General features: G+C 38.3%; 2 protein-coding genes and 1 long non-coding RNA gene across 11 annotated transcripts in view; 1 reads left to right on the forward strand and 2 right to left on the reverse strand.

Annotated features, from left to right (window-relative positions):
* Positions 1-1007: 1007 nt before the first annotated feature.
* LOC136243720 (uncharacterized) lies at positions 1008-13360 on the reverse strand. 9 transcript variants are annotated; one of them, XM_066035313.1, is made up of 16 exons: positions 11907-12115; positions 11700-11846; positions 11575-11647; positions 11339-11523; positions 11247-11283; positions 9291-9743; positions 8790-9051; positions 8637-8733; positions 8457-8588; positions 7856-8402; positions 6822-7804; positions 6346-6757; positions 6218-6293; positions 4076-4125; positions 3257-3979; positions 1008-1263 (listed from the first exon to the last, which is right to left on the reverse strand). In XM_066035313.1, the coding sequence occupies exons 1-10, from the start codon at positions 11922-11924 to the stop codon at positions 8082-8084; spliced, it is 1725 nt and encodes a 574-aa protein (XP_065891385.1). In that variant the 5' UTR covers positions 11925-12115; the 3' UTR covers positions 1008-1263; positions 3257-3979; positions 4076-4125; positions 6218-6293; positions 6346-6757; positions 6822-7804; positions 7856-8081. The 9 variants fall into 9 exon arrangements, with proteins under 9 accessions (XP_065891385.1, XP_065891390.1, XP_065891389.1 ...); XM_066035318.1 differs by lacking the exons at positions 3257-3979; positions 4076-4125; positions 11907-12115 and adding exons at positions 12258-12294; positions 12878-13360; XM_066035317.1 differs by lacking the exons at positions 3257-3979; positions 4076-4125; positions 11907-12115 and adding exons at positions 12258-12294; positions 12586-12788.
* Positions 12775-16141, forward strand: LOC136243742 (uncharacterized). The gene is made up of 3 exons (XR_010694982.1): positions 12775-13117; positions 13170-13390; positions 13483-16141. It is a non-coding gene; the product is annotated as an uncharacterized lncRNA (long non-coding RNA).
* Positions 15976-20167, reverse strand: part of LOC136243714 (3'-5' exoribonuclease HELZ2-like) — a 30447-nt gene continuing 26255 nt past the window's right edge. The window contains exons 15-19 of the mRNA XM_066035304.1: positions 17392-18065; positions 17099-17332; positions 16906-17047; positions 16695-16862; positions 15976-16285 (exon numbers count right to left, since the gene is read on the reverse strand). Coding sequence (XP_065891376.1) covers positions 16197-16285; positions 16695-16862; positions 16906-17047; positions 17099-17332; positions 17392-18065 — 1307 coding nt within the window. The 3' untranslated portion in view covers positions 15976-16196. The remainder of the gene's footprint in view (positions 16286-16694; positions 16863-16905; positions 17048-17098; positions 17333-17391; positions 18066-20167) is intronic.

The raw sequence follows: 20167 nt of genomic DNA on the forward strand, positions 1-20167 counted from the left end.
ACTCGCTATAATTTTACTAGCTAGCTACAGGGCAGGTTTATTACTAGTCGTGTGTATGAAATATGCACTTAGTCATCCTTGAGGTGTTGTCAAATCCCCTACTATGGGGGTGGGGACATAGTGGGGATTTGACAGCCAATTTTGCCCCAGTAGTGGGGAATTTGACACCGCGATTTGTCAAATCCCCTGTATTCCCCCACCCTCCCCGGGGGTGGGGGGGTGGGGCATGAAATTGACAAGTGCATTAATTACTAGGCAGACAGCACAGCTGGTGTGCCTAGGGTGTAAAATCAACAATAGTGAAGTGCATGTTACAATCAATAAGTGTACGTATGCTACAATTACTAGTTGTGAACAAAAAGTTACAGTATGTATATGTTACATAAAAACACTAGACGCAAGGCACCTTCACTGCACTGCCTTACGTCTTTATGCAGTGCGGTGAAGGTGCCTTCGTCTTTACCTCTCGCATTGCGACAGTGAGAAGACTAGACTAAGAGATGAGAGTTAAGCGGCTGAGATTAATAACTTTCTCAGTCTTGCCGTCTTTCTAATGGCGGAACAATTTTCCCTCACCCACATTGTATCTGGACAAAACTGTATGCCGAGAAGTTGTAGCTAATCTGCTAAAGCATGAATTTAACTATAGGACATCCTCACATCTCTCTGGCTTACCTGTACAGAACCACAAATTATTCACACTTCAAGCACTGACTGTTCTATTAGAGTTATCGACTGCTTTATTAGAGTGTATCTGAACCTTTGAAGTCAGCATTGATGATTACACTCCATCAGTTTAGACCACTCAAGTTCAAATGAGATACTGTAGCGGACTGGGTGTGCCCCTCCTTTTACAGCTCCTGAACTCTAGTAGGAGTAAGACCTATTATGTACACCAGACCATAAACTGAATTTGAAGTCAGTGAAGCATCATCCTTGATCTCAACAATGAGGGACATCCCATATCCATGAGGCAGTACTGTCACACAGGATCGAACATAGCACAGTTCATACACCCTATACAACTTTGATTCATGTGCCATACAACTCAAGTTACAAATAACAACACCTTGCCAGGCTATTATTTACATGTCATATGAAACTACATGATGTAAACATTGCAAATCCGACTAGGAGGTTGGTTCTTGCTCTACTCTTGCATGGGCCTGTTGCAGCTTGTCTTGTGTTATACTTCTGACTCCATCTAGTCTGCCAGCAGGTCTGTTGGTTCTGCAACTGCTCACTCAGATGCTAACAGCTTACCTAGCATTACAATAAATCAAATTAAGACTACTACATAAACACACCACAAATAATTCATTACTACAAGTGATAAATTTACATATACATAGTGAACCAGATTCAACTGTATTGGGGAAGTCAAGAACCTAAGCCCACAGTACTTTCAAAGTTCAGCAAAATAAAAGGCTGTAATCCACATTCAACAATAAGAATGTGAACTATACAATGTGTAGAGTTAGCCCTGTCAACACTCCAGCTGTGATCATGGAATATGGAGAACAGTGACCAGGTAATTTACTTGCAGTCCCCAAACAAAATGCCTGGCACGTAAGACTAATACCAAAGGAGATTAGATACCTTTGTGCAGTATGCAATTTCATCAGATTGTTTACTGAGGTAGTTGGTAAAAGTCATATTAAGTCAAGTCGTATTATTATGTGCATAATTATATTCATGAAGAGGGTAATTTATTTGAAACAAGTTCGAAAAACATTTCACCCATTGTTTTCTCATTACCACACCTACCGTATAGCTGGTAATTTTCGAAAGGTTTATATTTTCGGATATTTCGAAGAGGCCCTTCTCTTCGAAAATAAATTCCCACAAGTGAAAGCAACCGTCCAACTTTCGGCGATTCGTTCGTGTATTCCTCGAGTTTTAGCTCAGTATTGCTGATGATAATGGGTAACTGTACCAATAACCAAAAAACAGGTGATCCAGAATGGGAATTGATGCCGTCTGCTCTAGAATCTATGGTGATATGAGCTAGCTATGATGGAGCGTGATCGTGCCAGTGAGTTCACTCCACCCGAGACTCCCCCAGTCTTCTCTCCAGTGCACAGGAATGGGGATTATTCCATCAGTAAATCAGTTTTTGGCAAACATTCACGCATTTTCATAATTTGTGACACAAATTTCCGTTTATTTGAAATCCATCCGGACTTCGAAATATGCACTCTTCGAAATTAAAATCTTTCGAAATTCAGATTTTGCTTCTTGTACTAAAATTTCTGTTTCGAAAATAACCCGCTATACGGTATGTGTTGGTAATGCAGCACACACACAAAAGGTAAACACAAAAACACACTTTTGTACTACAAAGTCACACGCACGCACGCACGTACGCACACTAAAGCAAAGCTTTTGGTAATAGTATAGCAGCCAGGCACACACACATTAAAGCAAAACTTTCAGCAATAGCATCAACGTAATTCCAAAAACCCAGTTTGAGACCATTGCTAAAGAGCACACACTAGATCATTATCTGTAATATTCTTCCCTCTGGTTCTTAGGTGGTCTTCCAACCTTGAATTTCTTGTAATTTCTCTCCTATCATCAAAGTTCTGATGCCAAGACTATACATGTGAAATTTTCTGTTGCTCATTTTAAACTCTGCCTACACGAAAGTAACAGGAAGGATTCATAAACTAGATATGGAGTGACATTCTCCAAAGTTAACATTTGTACTGAACCTTGGAAACTCTTCAGAAAGTAGTTCACAAAGCTCAGTAAAACTACACAAACTTGTACAAATATCGCTCTGGAATGCCCTGTAAATAAGCATTCTCCCTCAAACAACTCCCCTATTGTTAGAAAATTTGATCCATTAACACTTCCAAGGTCAAAATAAAAGGGTGAGAAATGTTAACACCGTTTAGGAACGTTGTGTCACTTCAAGAAAACTACACAACGGTAGATAGCGTTGAACTCCACAGTAAACAACAAAATGACAGCGCGCTAAAACACACAAATAAGAAACTTACCCTTCCACTGTACTTCATATAGCCATAGCTTCAGCTTTAACGCACGAAGAATACGTGCACTGCACGCCTGCTCGAGTGCCTGTCACTCAAAGGCTCCACCATCTTTTACTTCACCAGCGAAACAGCGAAACAGCGAAACGCGCATTAATTTACGAAAATAATAATTTTATAGTGCGTTGCCAATCCCTATTATAAGTCTAGTATCTATGGTGGAAACAAACCCACTGACTGATTTTAAATTATAAACTTACCGGCTTAGTTATCACATAACTACTTGTTTACTCAACACGAATCGAACGCTCGAAACGTGGTCTCGCTTGCTTGAGAGTACCCGAAACATAGCTCTTATCGCGCGCCTCGGCTTAATTCAATCCGGGTCAAATCCGGGTCTGACCCGGATTGCTATCCGGGTCAGTGGGTCATCCGGTTTCAACGCTGATCTGCACTCATAAAATTTGGTTGTCTATCTAAAGGCTTCATGGCCTGAACCATTTCTTCTGTTTCCATCAAGTTATCCTCCGAATATGTTTCTTCAGTCACATTGTCTTCATTTTCTTTTGCCAGGTCTTCTAATATTTGATCAAAATAAGATCTCCAATCAGCTAAGGTATCAATAACATGTTCCCCATGTTTAGTGAGAGTACTGTAAACTTCATGATCCTCTGGGCTAAGCTGCCAGTGTTTAGCTATATGGCCAATATTGTATTCCATCACAAACTGTTTCTTTAACTGATCACATTCTTCATCCTTCATAGACTGGCTGAAGTAGGATGCCCAAAACAACCTACACAACATGTTGCCTCTAGTAATAATGGACAAGGGGTGAGCTGCAGTGACAATTAGTGACTGGACTCTGGTGAAGGCTGTGTTGAGAGCTCGCTCATCCGTGTAAAAGCTACAATCACGTATGGAATCCTTGTCAATGCTGATGTGAGTCCTCACAATACTGAGAATAACTACTTGAAATTCATAGCCTGTAGGAAATTACATAATAGCTATAAACATTTTACTATTTCTCATGACTAAAACTACAAAAATACACTTTATGGTAACTATTCTATAATACTTACATAAGATGTCCTGAATAGCCATGGATAATTTCATATTTGTAAAATTTTACCTACAGAATTGCTGATTAATAGTTATTGTATGACAAAACATGCACTACTAGAAAGAATGTAGCTACTTTCAATTATGCTTTTCCTGTAACATAGCCCTACACACGGAGAACAATACATGTAGCTATCCTACAACCAATCTGCTTATTTCAACTGTTGGAGGCATGGCATAAAGATACAGATGATTTTCAATGCAAAGCCATTGTTGCACTATACACCTTACACTGTCAGTAAAATGAAATGGGACACAAAGGAGGACTATGATGTATGCATTGTATGTGTAGCAGTATGCCTAAAGGCACTGCAGAAACATTTAACGGTGAAATATCAAGCATGTAATCTTAGCCATTATTGAATTGTGCTTGGTTGAAGGCATCAGCTAGTTAGTCAATCAGTCGGTAGCAAAGATCCAAAACTTTAAAAATTTCAGAGTAGTTTATTGGAAACATATCTAGCCACAATTGTAATAGTTACTGTATAGCAAGCATATAGGTTTGGAACTTGCCCTTTTTGTATGCTGTGCACATATGTATATAGCTATCAACATTATATAGCTATACAACATCGAAACCCGAGTATTTAAATATCAGTCATCATTACGTGTTCTATGACCACACAGTGTTTACGTAAACCTACCTACCTGTACTCTAATACAACACACAAGACAACACACAAGACAACACACAGAAAGATAAATATGCATGTAATCTATCTGCTCTCTAGCATGCCTCGGGGAATACAATACCAAGGTTTTCCTTCATCACACAACAAGCATCCCAAACAATTTACAAAAAAGTTCTACTAATTTGTGACTCATTGTGTTTTAATCCAGTCTACTGTAAAAGTAGGCTTGCATGAACATGTAGGATTCTTGCAGATCTGGTCATATATATCTAAATACTCACTATGAAGTAACTCAACTATGTTGTTTATTAAGTAACGAATGTAACAAAGTTATCACACAACAAACTCTTAATGTCTGAACAAGTATATAATGGAATACATCATTCTCCATTTAATTGGTGTACTGATAAATCAATGCTCCAATTGATTATATTATAGTTTTCAACTTGAAGTACGGTTTAACTTTCTATTCTAACAAGAAGTAGTTTGCACAATTACATAATAAATATGAACTAACCTAGCCAGTTATGCCAGAAACGAGACCCCTGTGGGAGTGCCCATTTGAATACTAGTGCATTTAGCTATAAAATACATGAAACATTTGTAGCATGACCAAATTATTCTTTGGATGGTATATATAATCAAGAGTATATAATGGGGAGGAAGAGTGTCAAACTATATTATAAGCTGTGAAAAATGAGCCCATAAAGTATCCCGCATACTTTTGTTTCTTCTTGTAAACCTGACCATTGTCAATTGCTCAGATTTAACACCTTAAAAGTTTTAACGGGTGGTCCGCATGGAATGGCAATGGCTGAAATTCCATCTAAACGTGTCACTTTCGCTAGTTATACTTTATTTATTTATCTATTTATTAGCAAAACCTTTAGGGGTAACACGCTAATGTACAAGTACAGTAATGATCATTACGTAAATAAGTACAACCTAAATGTTTTTATGTCAATTTCATGTAGATCAGGGTAGGGTAGAGAATTCCATTCAATAGTCATCTTGGGGAAGAAAGAGTTACGGTAAATTTCTGTACTGTCAAGCAGGAAATGGTGACTATAATGACCTGAATGAAATCTCAACCATGATGAAACCTCGATGTTTGCTTTCCAGGTTAGCTGCTTGCATCTTTCTCGTTGTACAGCAAGTTCCTCTGCGTGATGTGCTATAGTTTTCTCAAATACACCGTTCTTTCACTCAGTAGTCATGTACACAAAGTGCGTCCACTGCGTTTGCAATTAGTCACCAATCAACATAAATCACTGAGTCATTTGAACAATGCCATAGGACTTTATGGGCTCAGATTTCACAGCATATAGCACAGTTCGACACTCTCCCTCCCCCATTATAATTTTGATATCATGCCATGTCATATTGTGGCTACAGCTGTTAATTGGTTAGGGTTCAGATATATACAAACATGCTATTCTTATTATACCTAGGTATAAGTTGTCATCTGACCTTGTACATTTGCAATGGTATCAACAAATATCATTGGCATTTTTTCCTCCTTTAGTTGAGAGCGAATATACCTCACCTGGACAAAACTTAATAAACCACAGTCCATTATACATGTTATTTATACAAACCTGAGCATATTCTGTTGATAAAATTGCAATGCTGCTTAAGTAGCTACCCCACAAATCAGTAGGCCATTTTAGCAAAAGTGTTTCCTTCAAAAATGTGACCACTTGTTCCGCTTCATTTATGTTTAAATAAGACCCATAGTCAGGTGAGTAATTCTCTTGATCATTAGACTCCAGGAACACCAATGGACTGATAGTAGAGTGCTTTTCTATGGTGTCACAAGATCTCAACTTTCTTCGGTAGAAGAACTTTGAAGGCAACTTTAGGATGTCTGCATGAGTGCAGTAATTACAAGTCAACAAGATTTGATTCCCACTGTCTTGTGTATGAGAATATTCAGCATAGACCTGCTCCAGAGGTGACTTGTGTAGGTCATACTCTTTAGCCAGGGGAGAATAAATATAGTGGAGTTGTCTGAAATATATACAAAATGTAATGTGTTTACAAACTAATGAATATGTACTTATACTTCACTTACTTGCATGTGATCTCCAGCTAGAACAACTTTAGTAGTGTTACTAGCTAATGATAGTGCCATCATTACTTCAAGAACTGTCACCTGAGCAGCTTCATCAATAAAAATGTGAGTAAAGTGACCAGTTATTTAATAATTCTTGTGCCAGTCCTAATGTTGTCACTATGACATGATACTGTTTAATTTTGGACTTATCTGGGTAACAAAAACACTGCTTATTAGAATCAAATAGACAGTATTTTTGACGTAAATCAGTGTTCTGGAATTGATGCTTGCTTTCGATGTACATATACCAACCTCAATATAATTGTACTAACTCTGTTGTAGAAATACCCCAAATAAACGTTAGCTGCACTATTGGTGAGTGTGCAGACCAAAACACATGAACTTTGACAGTTCTTCATCAGGTACTCCACTACACAACTAAGAAGGAATGTTTTTCCTGTTCTAAAAGGACCTGCCATCACTACAGGTAAAACTGAAGGAGACAACAAGATGGCTTCCATTGCTGTGACCTGTTGAGAATTCAGCTGCACAGAATCCGCCAGCTGCTTTAGAGATGGTCCATATGTAACGCATTTACCAGTTTGGGTGTGATACAGTGGATTAGATGGGAACAGTAAACATCCCAAATTATGTTTTTCAAAGCTATTGATTGCAGAATAACATTTAGCCAAGTGTGTGTGATCTGCTGTAAGCTCAAAGTCAATGGACAACTCTTCACCATCAAATTGCTGGGGAACTAAAGCTGATGATGGAAGTGAAATTAATAGAGAATCTTCTATTAACTGTCCCTGACATCCCAGATGCATGAAACAGCTTCATCATTTATCCAGTTGTGCAAGCATAATAGAGCAGTTGGAGTTCCTTTTAGTACTTTGAAATAGTCTGCCATTTCTGCATCTCCTAGCTCCTGTAAGTCAATTTCCATTGATGGAGGGCCCTTTACAAATGTTAATTTAGCCATAATCTCTCTTTTAGATACCCTAAAATTAAAATTAGAATAATATAATGTTCCATTATACATTAAAGTGTACCTTTGTGCTTGTCGTTGTCTGTGGTCACCTTCCAGACATACAAGTGTTCACAATCTTTTAGTTTGATCATCTGATTCTAGTAGTGTAGTACAGTCATTAGAATAAAGCTGTGAGGATATCAACTGTTGTTGGAAATGTTTAATTAACAGCTTATCTTCCAAGCTATTGGAGCTCAGAGACATCTCTTGTATCTCTAGTGTGGTGTTACTGAAAACACTTTTTGTATTTAAGTATAACTTTCCAGACTGTAAGCACATTTGTTGAGCTTATACAGTTGAGGAGTGACAACTTTTAATTGAACATGAATTGATAACACTTTCTGTAATCCAACATCTATCAGTATCTCATTGTTGTACTCATCACACTTGTTTGGTACAGCAGAGAAACACACCTTCACTATGCCTAGTAGTATTCCAGGTTTGTTGTCTGGTACACAGCACATGTTATTAGTAATTGGGTAGATCTTTTTGGTTGAGCAATAGAACACTTTTGTAAGCTTAAAAACTGACTCCTCACTAAACCGCACTCCACGAAGTGAGTGATGTTGCTGTTACAACCATACACATGCACTACATACATAGATACAAAATGAACAACCTACATTTCCTTTTATTGATAGTGTCCAGTTAATGGTCTCAGTGGGCCTAACTGATAAGACACAAGAAGCACTCAGTGTCATACAGGAACACTCAAGCTTAGTATTCACACCAAATATGTTGTTAGTGACCTCAAGCTGTATAGATGTGATGCATACTTAAAGTCCATCACCATGTACCTTTACCTTAGCTTGAGCTTGATCTCGTAATCCAAATGGAATTTCTTTAGTTCTTCTTGTCCTTCTTTTGAGTCGCATCTTCCATTCCTTGATCTTGTCAACACTACAAACATAGTGAGTTGTGATACTCATTATTACACATGCTAGCTACACTCATACCTGTGCATTGTAACTGAAATGTAATCCTCTGGTGGTGGTGGTGGTTCAAACTGCCATAGGACATCTCTCCCAGAATCAGCAAACACTGCATACTTGTGGGTGTCCTGTTTGCAGTGATCCTCTAAGTCAAATGGGTTAGCTGTGTGTACGTTACAATAACCACAATACAGATAGTCTTCATGTTGTTGGGCGTTAGTTGGTGGGTGTGGTGGTAGAAGCTCTGCTTTGCAATATTCCTTGTACACATCTTCAAACGATATACCTATATATGTAGTAGAGATTCAGTGCAAAGGCGTACTTACACATATAATTAACAAATGACATCCATGAGTGTCTATCCTATATTAGTGCTACTACCAATATGTACCATGTAATCTTATACAAGTATGTATTTGGATTGCGAAACTTAATAGCCATTACTCAGCAGTTACACTTTTCACCTCCATGCAACATTTGCTTAGCCATTACGTGCATGTAAGCATTTGTGGATGTGATCAATACCTTGTTTATACTCTATGGTCCAAATAACAATTTCTTCAACAGAGTGAGGATACCATGCGTTGCCTCTCCTAGTGAGCCGAAGGTATGTTGTATGATCAGCTGTTCTCTCATATTTGTTGCAATATTTGAATGATATAATTCTATCGGTGTGTTTAGGTGTTGGAGGAATGCTAACAAATTTGCCATAAGCACTTGGCTCACACAGGTTGCTAGCTGGAATAACTGTAATGAGCTCATCTCTAGTCCTCTGACGTAAACACTTCCCACAGACACCACTAGCAACTGACATTGACAACAACTGCTGCCGTGTTGATGGCAAGTGAGTTAAGAAACACCAGTAGCATGCCTGTATCTTCTGTGAGTAACATGTTGAAATGCTTTCCAACAAGTGAATGGGAATTTCATTCACTGATATAAAGTTTATCTCTTTCAAGGAGTATCGTAATTCACCACCTGCACACATATTTGTAAATCATACAATCGATGTCCCCACACAAACACAAATACTTGTACACGTTATGACCTACTATAAAATAGGTAGACTAAAACATGTGGACAAAATTTCAAGAAATAAAACAAGCAGTACATGCGGTGACATTATATACCAAACAACTATGCATCAATACACTTAGCTAATGTTTATTTTGGCTCCAGTAACTACACTCGTACAGAAAAGATGTTCAGACAATGTTCACATAAGATAGCCAGTTATACAGTGCAGTGACTCCTGACTCAGCATGGTTCCATCACTTCTCTATTAACTATTATCTGATTAAAACACACAAAGTAACAATTAAACAAGTACAATTATAGTGATGTGTGTCTGTACATCAGTTGTTGACAAATGTATAAGTGCAGTTATGCACAGATGTAGCTAAGTGTGTTATAGCAATGTTGATATTTTATTGTCAATCACTCACTAACATTGTCCTCATTGTTAGCTGTAATACTAGCTACTGGTTGTTGATTTTCATCAACCGCCACAGGAGACATTGGTGAACTAGAAAATGTCATGTTGCCAAATTGTTGAACCACTGATTCTGTTTGAAACTGAGAAGTGGCCACTGGAGCAGAATAAAATGTAGTAGGATGACAGACTGAAACATTGTATGAAAGTGGGAAACTACTAGAAAAGGAACTGATTGTAGTTGACAACAATTGTTCCATGTAACCAGCAGAGTAGGGGCCTACAGGTACATTATAAGATGGTGTTACTGCAGCCTGGCAGGTGATCACTGAGGGATAATACACTGTTGGAAGTTGTTGTATAGGATAGATATTCTGGTATGGCATAGCAGCTGCTGCTGCTACCATAGTTGAATGCACAGGTTCCCTATCCCTGATGAACTCCTCAAAAGAGCAGTCTAGTAATCAAACAATAGCTACTACAGTACAGTATTGTTGTAATACTTACCATATTCTCTCTCTACAGTCCAAATGACCAGTTCCTCTACAGTATGGGCATACCACACTGCTGAGTTACGTGACATGATCAGACATCTCTTGTGATTCAGTGATCTGTCAGTAGATTTTGCACACGATTCAAATGGTAGGTCATTTGGTTTGCTTTTAGGCCATGGAGGAATTGCAGTCATCTCAGACTTGTAATAATTAGCTGTCATTGGTGATTTGGGAATGACTAACAGATTTTTAAATTCCCAATGGCAACTTGTACACTCTCCTTTAGCATTGTAGCCCCTGGACAGTTTCATGTCATTATAGTAACAATTCCTGCACACAGTTTGTCTCTCTTTGTAACATCGTATCACATCTTCTAAAAGAGGTGGATCAATAAATGATGCTTTTGGAAATAGTATCTCTTGAAGTTTGTAGATGTGAGATATGCCTGTGACAGCACATAACAGTGCCATGCTGTGGTCACTTGCTTAGTCAGTGTAACACCGTATAACTGGCTAAGTGTTGTGTGTTTGTGTGTACATATTGTGTGTTACTTACTGCTGCCATGCTGTCCACCTGGGTAGAGTCGAAGCAGCTATGATACGATCCAGCATAACATGACACCTGATATATAACATGTAACCTTATACCTTGTTTCTTATCTGATCTGTATTTGCTGGCATTGCAATCCCAAACTCTTTCAAGCGGTGCTCAAATTCACTTTTTCTCAGGCTATTCATTAGCTTCACACAACACAGATATCCCAACTGTAGTGCTTCTATCTTGGCTGTAGTGCTATCACCTTTCATGAGACCTCGTTCAATGATTGCTATTGCTATTAATGATGAGGACTCATCATAACTCTGAAGATCATATCAGAGTTTACCTTGTTCACAGTCCCCTAAACAATTCTTAATACGTTTGTTGTCAACTTTGCCTTGAGATTTTGAAATAACTAGCTATGAACAAAAATTGCCGTAATTACGTACTGGTGTATGACTCTCTACTCACTAGTTTAAAAGATAATTTTGCACGAACAAGATATAATTTGGCATTATCTTTGAACCTTTCAATAGCCTCTGAAGCACAACTAATCCCTGATTCACAGTCAACAGTAGTGTTCTTCCCAAGAGCCTCTTCACACTTGTCTATACTTCCCTGTAGTAAGATATGAATTATGTAATACAATTTAGTCAACTTGATTAGAGGTTAACATACTTTCCTAGTACTACTCATTATTGCCAGGTATACCGGCTGTTACTGAGCTGATAAGACTGGCTTTATATACTAGTTAGTTTGTACGGCTACTGCTATTCTTGGTAACAATTTATCTTGAATTCATCTAAGCTTCATACGCTCTTAAACCTAACAAAATCTAACTGTGAAGAAGTTAGCTTCTAAGAACCTCCATCTTAATTCTGAGAATATAACAGTGTTAGGAAACTATACGGGAGTGCACAGATATCTACCGTGTATATGGCTTTGCTGTGACCACATGATGGTCACATGTTTGTATGGCTGACTGGACAAAAAGCATAATATACAGCAAGACAAAATACACCGGCTCACCATATATGACTGGTTATCTACTTCTCTTCCAAACAACCTGAATAGAGCAACAAATGTGACTTTCAATTTTACCAGTTGAATAGTTGGCTATTAAAGTTATAGCTACTTTCAATTGCTGACTATTATAAGTAACTATAGCAATGAAAATGCTACACAGCTTACACTATGGTATAAAAGAGCCTACAATAGTCTAGTATACAGCTAATTAGAAATGGTGCCTTTATTTAGCTATGCACTGACGCTATAGCGCCATAGCAATATACGAGGCAATTAATACAGCTATATTGCGTTAATCCACTGAAATTGGATGACACTAAAATACACTTACTTTTATAATCCATAAATAAGTTGAATCCATCATTTCCACAATACGTGTCAAGTTTATAAACTAAATTCCCCTCGAAAATAATATTTCCTGTTATTCCGAAGTAATATCGCGTGGGCTGAGAGCGTCGTAAAATATTCGTAGAATGCGTGAGTTAACGGGTACTACATATACTACTCCGTTTATCAACCTCAGAAGCCGCAAAATTTCTCAGTATCGCGCACTAACAGTTAACTGCTGTGATGGATTGTGTTAGCTATAATGGAATACCATGAAGAGGCTCCTGGTCACGAACCTTTCGTTGGCCAAGTTATAACGCCATCACTTCTCAGTGACGCAGCCACTATCAGAAAATCCCTTTGCCGGCTCCGCCGAGGGCTCCCGGCTTCCATCACATTGCTACACCATCCTTACAGTAGGCCTATCCATATCCGAGTCCATATCCGATTTCATTCCAAGATTGTTCTTATAAAACTACCGAATGATCACATGTTGGGGGAGGGAGTTTCACTTTCAGTGATGAACAACTCTATTTGTAAGTTTTTGGGTGATTTTTTACAATGCTGCTTAAATGGATCATGACCCAGCTCAAGTGGCACTGTTGACTGAAACTTAAGAATTCGGCGGCATCGACTCTACCTGATGGTGTTACTATTACCAGGCGTTCAACAACGTCCTTAGCAAATGACTTCGGGGACATAGGCTTCTTCTTGGGGGTCTCACCGATGATATCTGCAGACACATCCAGGAGACTACTGTCCATGTCTTCAATAGTGCTACTTATTATGTGGTGGAGAGAAAAAAAAATGTAAATAATAAAATGTTTAATTTTAATGCTGTAGTAAGTTAAGATATGTGTTAAGAGGTGATTGGTGAGAAATGCATTTCTGCTTTTGACAGCTTCCTCTGGTGACATGTTCTTAGGTCACAAGAATGAAGAATAGAATGTATGGAGCTGTATGTATAATGTTAAGGTCAGTGGAAATAAATTTATTGCTTACCTTGTCATGTTACCCAAATTTAACAAAATCTGTTCAGATCAGTGGTTAACCAGAGAGATGAACCATCATTACTGAATAATGAGACACATAAAAAGTACATAAAATGAGTCCTCGGTCACATGCAACCACCAAACAGGGTTAGTGAATTAACACGTGTATGGCAAGGAAGAGTTGAAGAGGGTACAAAAAAAGTATGCATGCATGTACATTAAATTACAAAGAAAGTCAGTCTGGGGAGAGGAACCACTCACAGCAATTCCGAGTCATAAAATAATATTCTTTGGGAAGCTGTAATATTCTGCCGTGAAGTGTCATCCAGAACTTTCCTTAGTGCAGCTTTTGACTCTGAAATATAACAAGTTCTTTACACAGAAACAGTGATAGTGGCCCAAAACACACATTTACACATCTATCAAATCTCGATCCTCTTGGTTTGTCTTCGGCAGTACAAGGAGTATAGGTTAAGTTGTTGTAATCTTGTTTTGTATGGTAATTGAGCTATTTCTGGAACTAACTTTGTGGCTCTCAGTTGTGTCTGCTATCAATGTTCCACGGATTCCAAATTTTTGGACATATGTAAGTTTTGTACAATATTAGGAATGATTCTTTAATCAGGCGAGTAAAGATCTAGTGCTGGGGATGGTGGCAAGGGGTGCTGGTACCCCTTAAAAAATCCATGAATGAATATAGCTTGGTATGCCACATGATTCCACTTACTTAAATTACTTAAGAATCTTTATCAATTCTCAGCTTGAACCAAGTGATCATGTGAAGTATCTTGTAGCCAAAGCATCCTGTACATTGAACTGTCTACATAACACACTAATTTCATGTCCCCAACAGTTAAGCAATTGCATACAAATCTAGAGTATGCTTCACCTGTTTGGTGTAGTCTTGCATAGCCAGACTGCTTTTTTTCCTTTTGTGTGGGTGGGGGTTCCCACCCACACACAAAAGAAAAAGTAGTCTGGCTACGTGAGACTATGTCAGTTTGGTGTTTGCATTTAACAAAGGCTGTGTCCCAGTTAGAAACAGTTCAACGACGTGCAGCATGATGGGTCTGAGGTAGTAGATGGAACTCTACCAGCCATATGTGGAATTAAGTCTTCAGACTCTTGTCCCATGATTTTAAATGGCCTCCACTCCATAATAGGACTTGCCTGATCATGACTCATGATATTTTGCACAACTGGACATTTTCAGTATCTTCTACTGTCACCAGATCACATCTACTGACTCTATCAATTCCACCCTCAACTATCAATCCTTATTTCTCTTTCTTTGTCAACTTTCCAGCCCTTTCTCTGAACACTAGCTATTCCTTTTTACATTTTACAGCTGTCAAATAGGATTTTTTAATTGTAGGCTACTTTGATCTGTTTGTTTTTTTGTATTTTGAACTGTTACTTCTGTGTTCTGTTTTGTATTGTGCAACTAGCTTGTGTTGTATATATTGTGTCTGTATTTAAGTTATGTGTGTAGGGAGTACACTTACAGGCTACAAGCCTTCTGTGTACCCACGTCTTTTTGACATAATTGATAATCTATACAATCTATGGCTATATTAAGTGACTCGAGTGAGAGTGGTCATAATGCAAAATGAAATCATTACACCACCATGCTGGGACACCAAACTGCTGTACATGGACAACCAACTTTCTATTTAGCTGTATGGATGTACACTGCAGTCACACAATAGATAGCTATATACAAGGATAGCTCCACTTGTGGTTGCATGCTTACTGAGGTCTCACAATTTGGTCAGTGTACACGTATGTGTTAATGATGGCTTTCTCTAGCTCATATATAATTATAATTTTTGTATAAAAATACTGTCTAACACATTGCTGGGAATTGTATCCATTAGAGTTGCCACTGCCCTCCAAACCTAGCATACAAACTGCACATCATTGTGATAATGTGCTTCCATATGGGACCCAAGCAGTTAGATAATGGTGCAGTGCAAGGCAGCACATTTCATGCTAAACTGTTCATGGCTGAGAAGTTCTCCCCATTGTATTTCAGAATTGCCACATAATTTAAAATCCCTTAATTCTGTTGTTAATGTTTAAACTTTTAAATGATTTAGTTTACAGTTACAAACCAGTTTACGCTCTTAGCAGGACTACCAGAGCCAGCTATACTAGCAAGGCCTTATTCAAGGGAAAACAATTATCTCAACTTATTTCTCCCACAGACTACTTTAGATTGGAACTTAATGTAGAAAATGTAACTGTAGAAGAATTTTGTTTGATTTTGTTTTTGTACATTAGTGTGATATCCTTTTTGTTTTGTAAATCTCTAGGGCTTTGTTAACTACTAACAAATAGTAATAAAAGTAGGGAAAAGGGTATTGTGTTCGAAATGTATAATTTGATATAGCTGACCAGGAACACCAAACTATCAAACTTTGGCAACATAAAGGTACAGAAAAAGACAAGAACAGAACACTTACATTTGAGAGTTCTATCACAAATAATTATCTAGACATCATCATGTGTAGTTGTATACAAATGTATCAATTCAACTAAAACACAACACATCAACATCTGTTTGTATAAAATTATATATGCACAATATCTAATAATGTGTAAGCACATGCAGTAGTGAGGTTTAGGAGTTCTGCAGTACACAACCTTGTTCTTTATAATGCCCCAACAGATTACTCCACATAGGATGCTTCCTTAGTAAGTTTGCATTACCTGTTAGAAGTATAACAAATAGTGACATGTCTGTTGTACAAACCTTTAAAATGGCTACTATACGACATCATTTTGTAAAGGTTGCTGTGCATGCATGGAATTACAGTATATACATAATTGTTCACACACAGCATGCATGCATGCACACACGCACGCACAAACACATACCAGACAAATGTACTATGCATGCACATGCACAAATGCAATACCAAAAAAGTCCAGAAAAATGTAAAAAAAAAAGAAAGTCATATGCACACACCACCCACACTACTTGATAAGAATGATATTTAAACAATCATTTGTGTACAGTTCTATACATTTATGGATAATTTTCATTTCGACTATGAACTATTTAGATTACAACCCACCATTAGTAGTATATACACACAAGTTCAGGCAATGTTCTCACCGATTATGCACAAAGCTTCTCGAGCTCTAGTAATGGCTACATTCATCAGGTGTTGATCAGTCACAAATCCCATGTGTTTGTTAACCCAATTGTGAGAAGGATGGGCAGGTATTTCATCCTTTGGTAGTGACCGTACCGTTGTCAAGATGATGACATTGCACTCTCGGCCTGTAATAGTGCATCATCACATGACATCGTGTAATCCACCAACCTTGGCTCCCATGTACAGTATTCACTTCTATTTTGTTTGGTAGCAATTCCTTGATGTGATCTTTGTGTGCTCTGTAAGGAGTTAGTACCATTATCTCATCTGGTGAAATGTTACTCCTCTGGAGATGTTCCACAACATATTTCTGTGGAGACAAGATTTAGTTATGCACTTTGATAAATGTTTATAAACTAACCACAATTTTTGCCTCCTCCTTGTTATACTTTGATTCCTCATAACTCCCTTTGGCATCAATGCCAGATATCTCTTCAGTTCCCTCAACATGTACAAAAACGCATCTCTGCTCTTGTGGTTGCAGCCACAAGTTATGAGGCAATTGTCTTTGCCATTGTCTGGTCACTACTTCATCAGCTGCTTGTAGTTCTTCATTGTAGAATTGGCTGGACGGGAACTCACAGATGCTTGGGTGCTAGGAATATATCACAGAACAATACAGTAATTCAGTCTATATAGTACTAAAGAACTTACCATGCGATATTGTGTAGTCAATGTAATGCAATACTCAGACATACTCTCATCTTCAAACAGACGTTCAAACATTGATATCTTCAAGCCAAGGCTTTCAGCTATCTTATTCAACACAACTGGCTGCAGCTGCTTGTGATCACCAACAAGAATAAACTTCTCAGACAACATCATTGGTAATATTGTCTCTGGTTCAGTACACATTCCACACTCATCGATGACACACTGGTTAATTGGTATCTTACCACCAGTCAGTCTACCACTACCAGCTTCAGCACAAGTACAGAAAATGACCTGAGCTGATTTTAATACAACTTCTTCTGCTTTTGCTCTTGAGCTTCTGTATTTGTTAATCGCATCTTCTATTTCTTGGTAGTTATCTTCTTTTAGAGTTAGCTCTTCTTTATGATTATACAGCCATCTTTCATATTGAATAAACTCCCTAATTTCTTGTTGCAGATTATGAGGGTCTCTGATTTTCTCATGTAAACAATGACCCTTGAGGACATTTGGTAGCATGTCAACATCTTCATCATTTCTGAACAGCACAGATCTAGTAGCGTATATTGGTATTGCACTAGTCAAGCCTGGATATAATTTGTCTAGTTCAAGTTTTTCAATTGTGTGACCAAAAGATCTCACTATTTGGATGTCTTTAAACTTCTTCAACATGGCACCTGTAGAATACGTACATAACAAAGTTGTACCATGCATGGCTACACTATAGTTGTAAAATGTTATCTGTTACATGACTATGCTACACAATTGACAATACAATTTGACCCAACTAGTACAATTAATTAAAAGTGAAGTAGGGTTCCAGCAATAAAAGTAGTGAAACAATAGATATGAACGATGGTAGCTATTACAACATTGCTATGTGGGAAAATCCCTACATTGGCATGTTACCACCATCTGTTTAATGTCGAAGTAGGGGTTTTCTGACATCCCTACTTGCATGAGCTATGTAATAGAGTGAGGAGCGTGATTTGCCATGTCTAGTTTTCTACCACAGCTCAATGCAGCTACATGTACATCATTAAGGTGCTGATTGTCAAGTGTGGGGCACGTGTTCTGATCGTGTAGGGGTGTGGTCGGATCAATAAACATTTTTATAAGTGCAGCTACACGTATCTACTCAATGGCTTCATAATTTTGTGGTATCTAATTACATTCCACTAAGGAAAGTTTCAATGTGGAAAACTAATGCCTTGGTACAGTATACAGTTTCCTTGCATGAAGAAGAAAGTGATCATGTACGTAATTGAAGATGAAAGGAAAGGCAAAGCACAGAAGGCAGATACTTATCGGAACCAGAAAAGGCACATGCCATCAGTGAGCTTGTTATTGTGGCATGAAATGGTGGCCATGTGCTGCTTCGTTTGGGGGGGGGGGGGGGGGGGGGTTGGGGTCAGCCCCCCTCAGATCCACCTATGCATCATGGACTTACCTTTGTCTTGCCATTTTTATTTGCTGACAGTGCATTGCAATAGGACTTATAACATGTTTGCTAAGGTCAAATTAGCAGTTGCAACAGGATCATCATAACCGCTTGCTATTCGACTTGTGGGTCTTGCATGTGAATGCAATGTTGCATGTGGGCTATGTATTGAAAAGTGTACTGGACGTCCTTGGATGCGGAAATGTCTCCTGATTGATGAAACACAACAAGCACATGGCAATGCCACATTAAGCCCCATTAAATAGGTAACTTGGGATACATATGAACAGGAGCTCATCTTGTCTGACTTTATTAGCTCCTGGTATAAATCAATCACACGAGATCTCGCACCAAGCCTTGGATGCAGTGAATGTCTTTGTTAATGAGCTAGAAAGACAGAGAGAGTTCCACTTGAGAAAATACCCAAGAAGTCATTCTACGCAGCATACTTCGCAGACACTGTAGTGGCGTGTGCTCTAATCAGAGACCACATGACATTAGAAAGATGAAGAAAGCCTCCAGATAAACAATAGCAACAATTGGCTGCCACAATGTCATTGCCCTCCTTCAATGCACTATACCCCACCTTACAATCTCAAAAATGCAATCATTATAAAAAATATTTTGTAGCACTTATTAAGCTTCCAACCTCCTCTGCATATGGCCACAAGGATACAAGAACTGCTGAGTAGACAATACACACATATTCGGGTGTATTACTGATCATTAGAGGTGCACCGATAATCGGATCAGCTATTGGTTGTCGGCTATATTGGCCTTGTTTTCTTCGCATATTGGTATCGGATTAGTAACATGTGTAAACAAGTAGCAGATACAGATCGATCTATTAATGGGCACTGGTGCTCTAGTAGTATCCTAGTAATGCCTGTTTATGTAATGTTGGCTGTTGATTACAGTCCCACTCTGTCATACTATAACCAAATTCAGAGTGCAAATTGTAAGAGAAAATGTCTATGCTACCATATCGGATCAGCTTTGTTTATCGGCTTGATAATATTATTTTATATCAGTTATCGGAATATCAGCTAAAAGTCATATCGGTGCACCTCTACTGATCATACATTACTGATCATACAGGTAATGTCCCTTACTGCAAACAAGGATGAATGGCTTTGTATCCAGTCCAAGCCCAAGAGTGCCTTCAGTACAACCCAAAATGCTTCCAATGAAATTTTATTTTATTCAGTGGAATTTCCTACTGCCTGATGACAGACAGACAGACTGACTGACTTACTAATCAGACAAATGTAACTCAATAATGGTTGAGGCTAGGGGCTTGTGCTAGATGCCATTTCAGCCTGACAGACACCTTTCAAC

The sequence above is a fragment of the Dysidea avara genome, chromosome 13, assembly GCF_963678975.1.
Source record: "Dysidea avara chromosome 13, odDysAvar1.4, whole genome shotgun sequence".
Classification (NCBI taxonomy): Eukaryota; Metazoa; Porifera; class Demospongiae; order Dictyoceratida; family Dysideidae; genus Dysidea; species Dysidea avara.

Excerpts from the sequence above, each read along its gene's own strand:
- LOC136243720 (XM_066035310.1), bottom strand. Across the intron at positions 11,524-11,574 it reads TTTAGGGGACTGTGAACAAG|CAATAGCAATCATTGAACGA; the intron begins GTAAACTCTGAT and ends CATCATTAATAG. Across the intron at positions 8,403-8,456 it reads CACTATCAATAAAAGGAAAT|CAACATCACTCACTTCGTGG; the intron begins GTAGGTTGTTCA and ends TGGTTGTAACAG.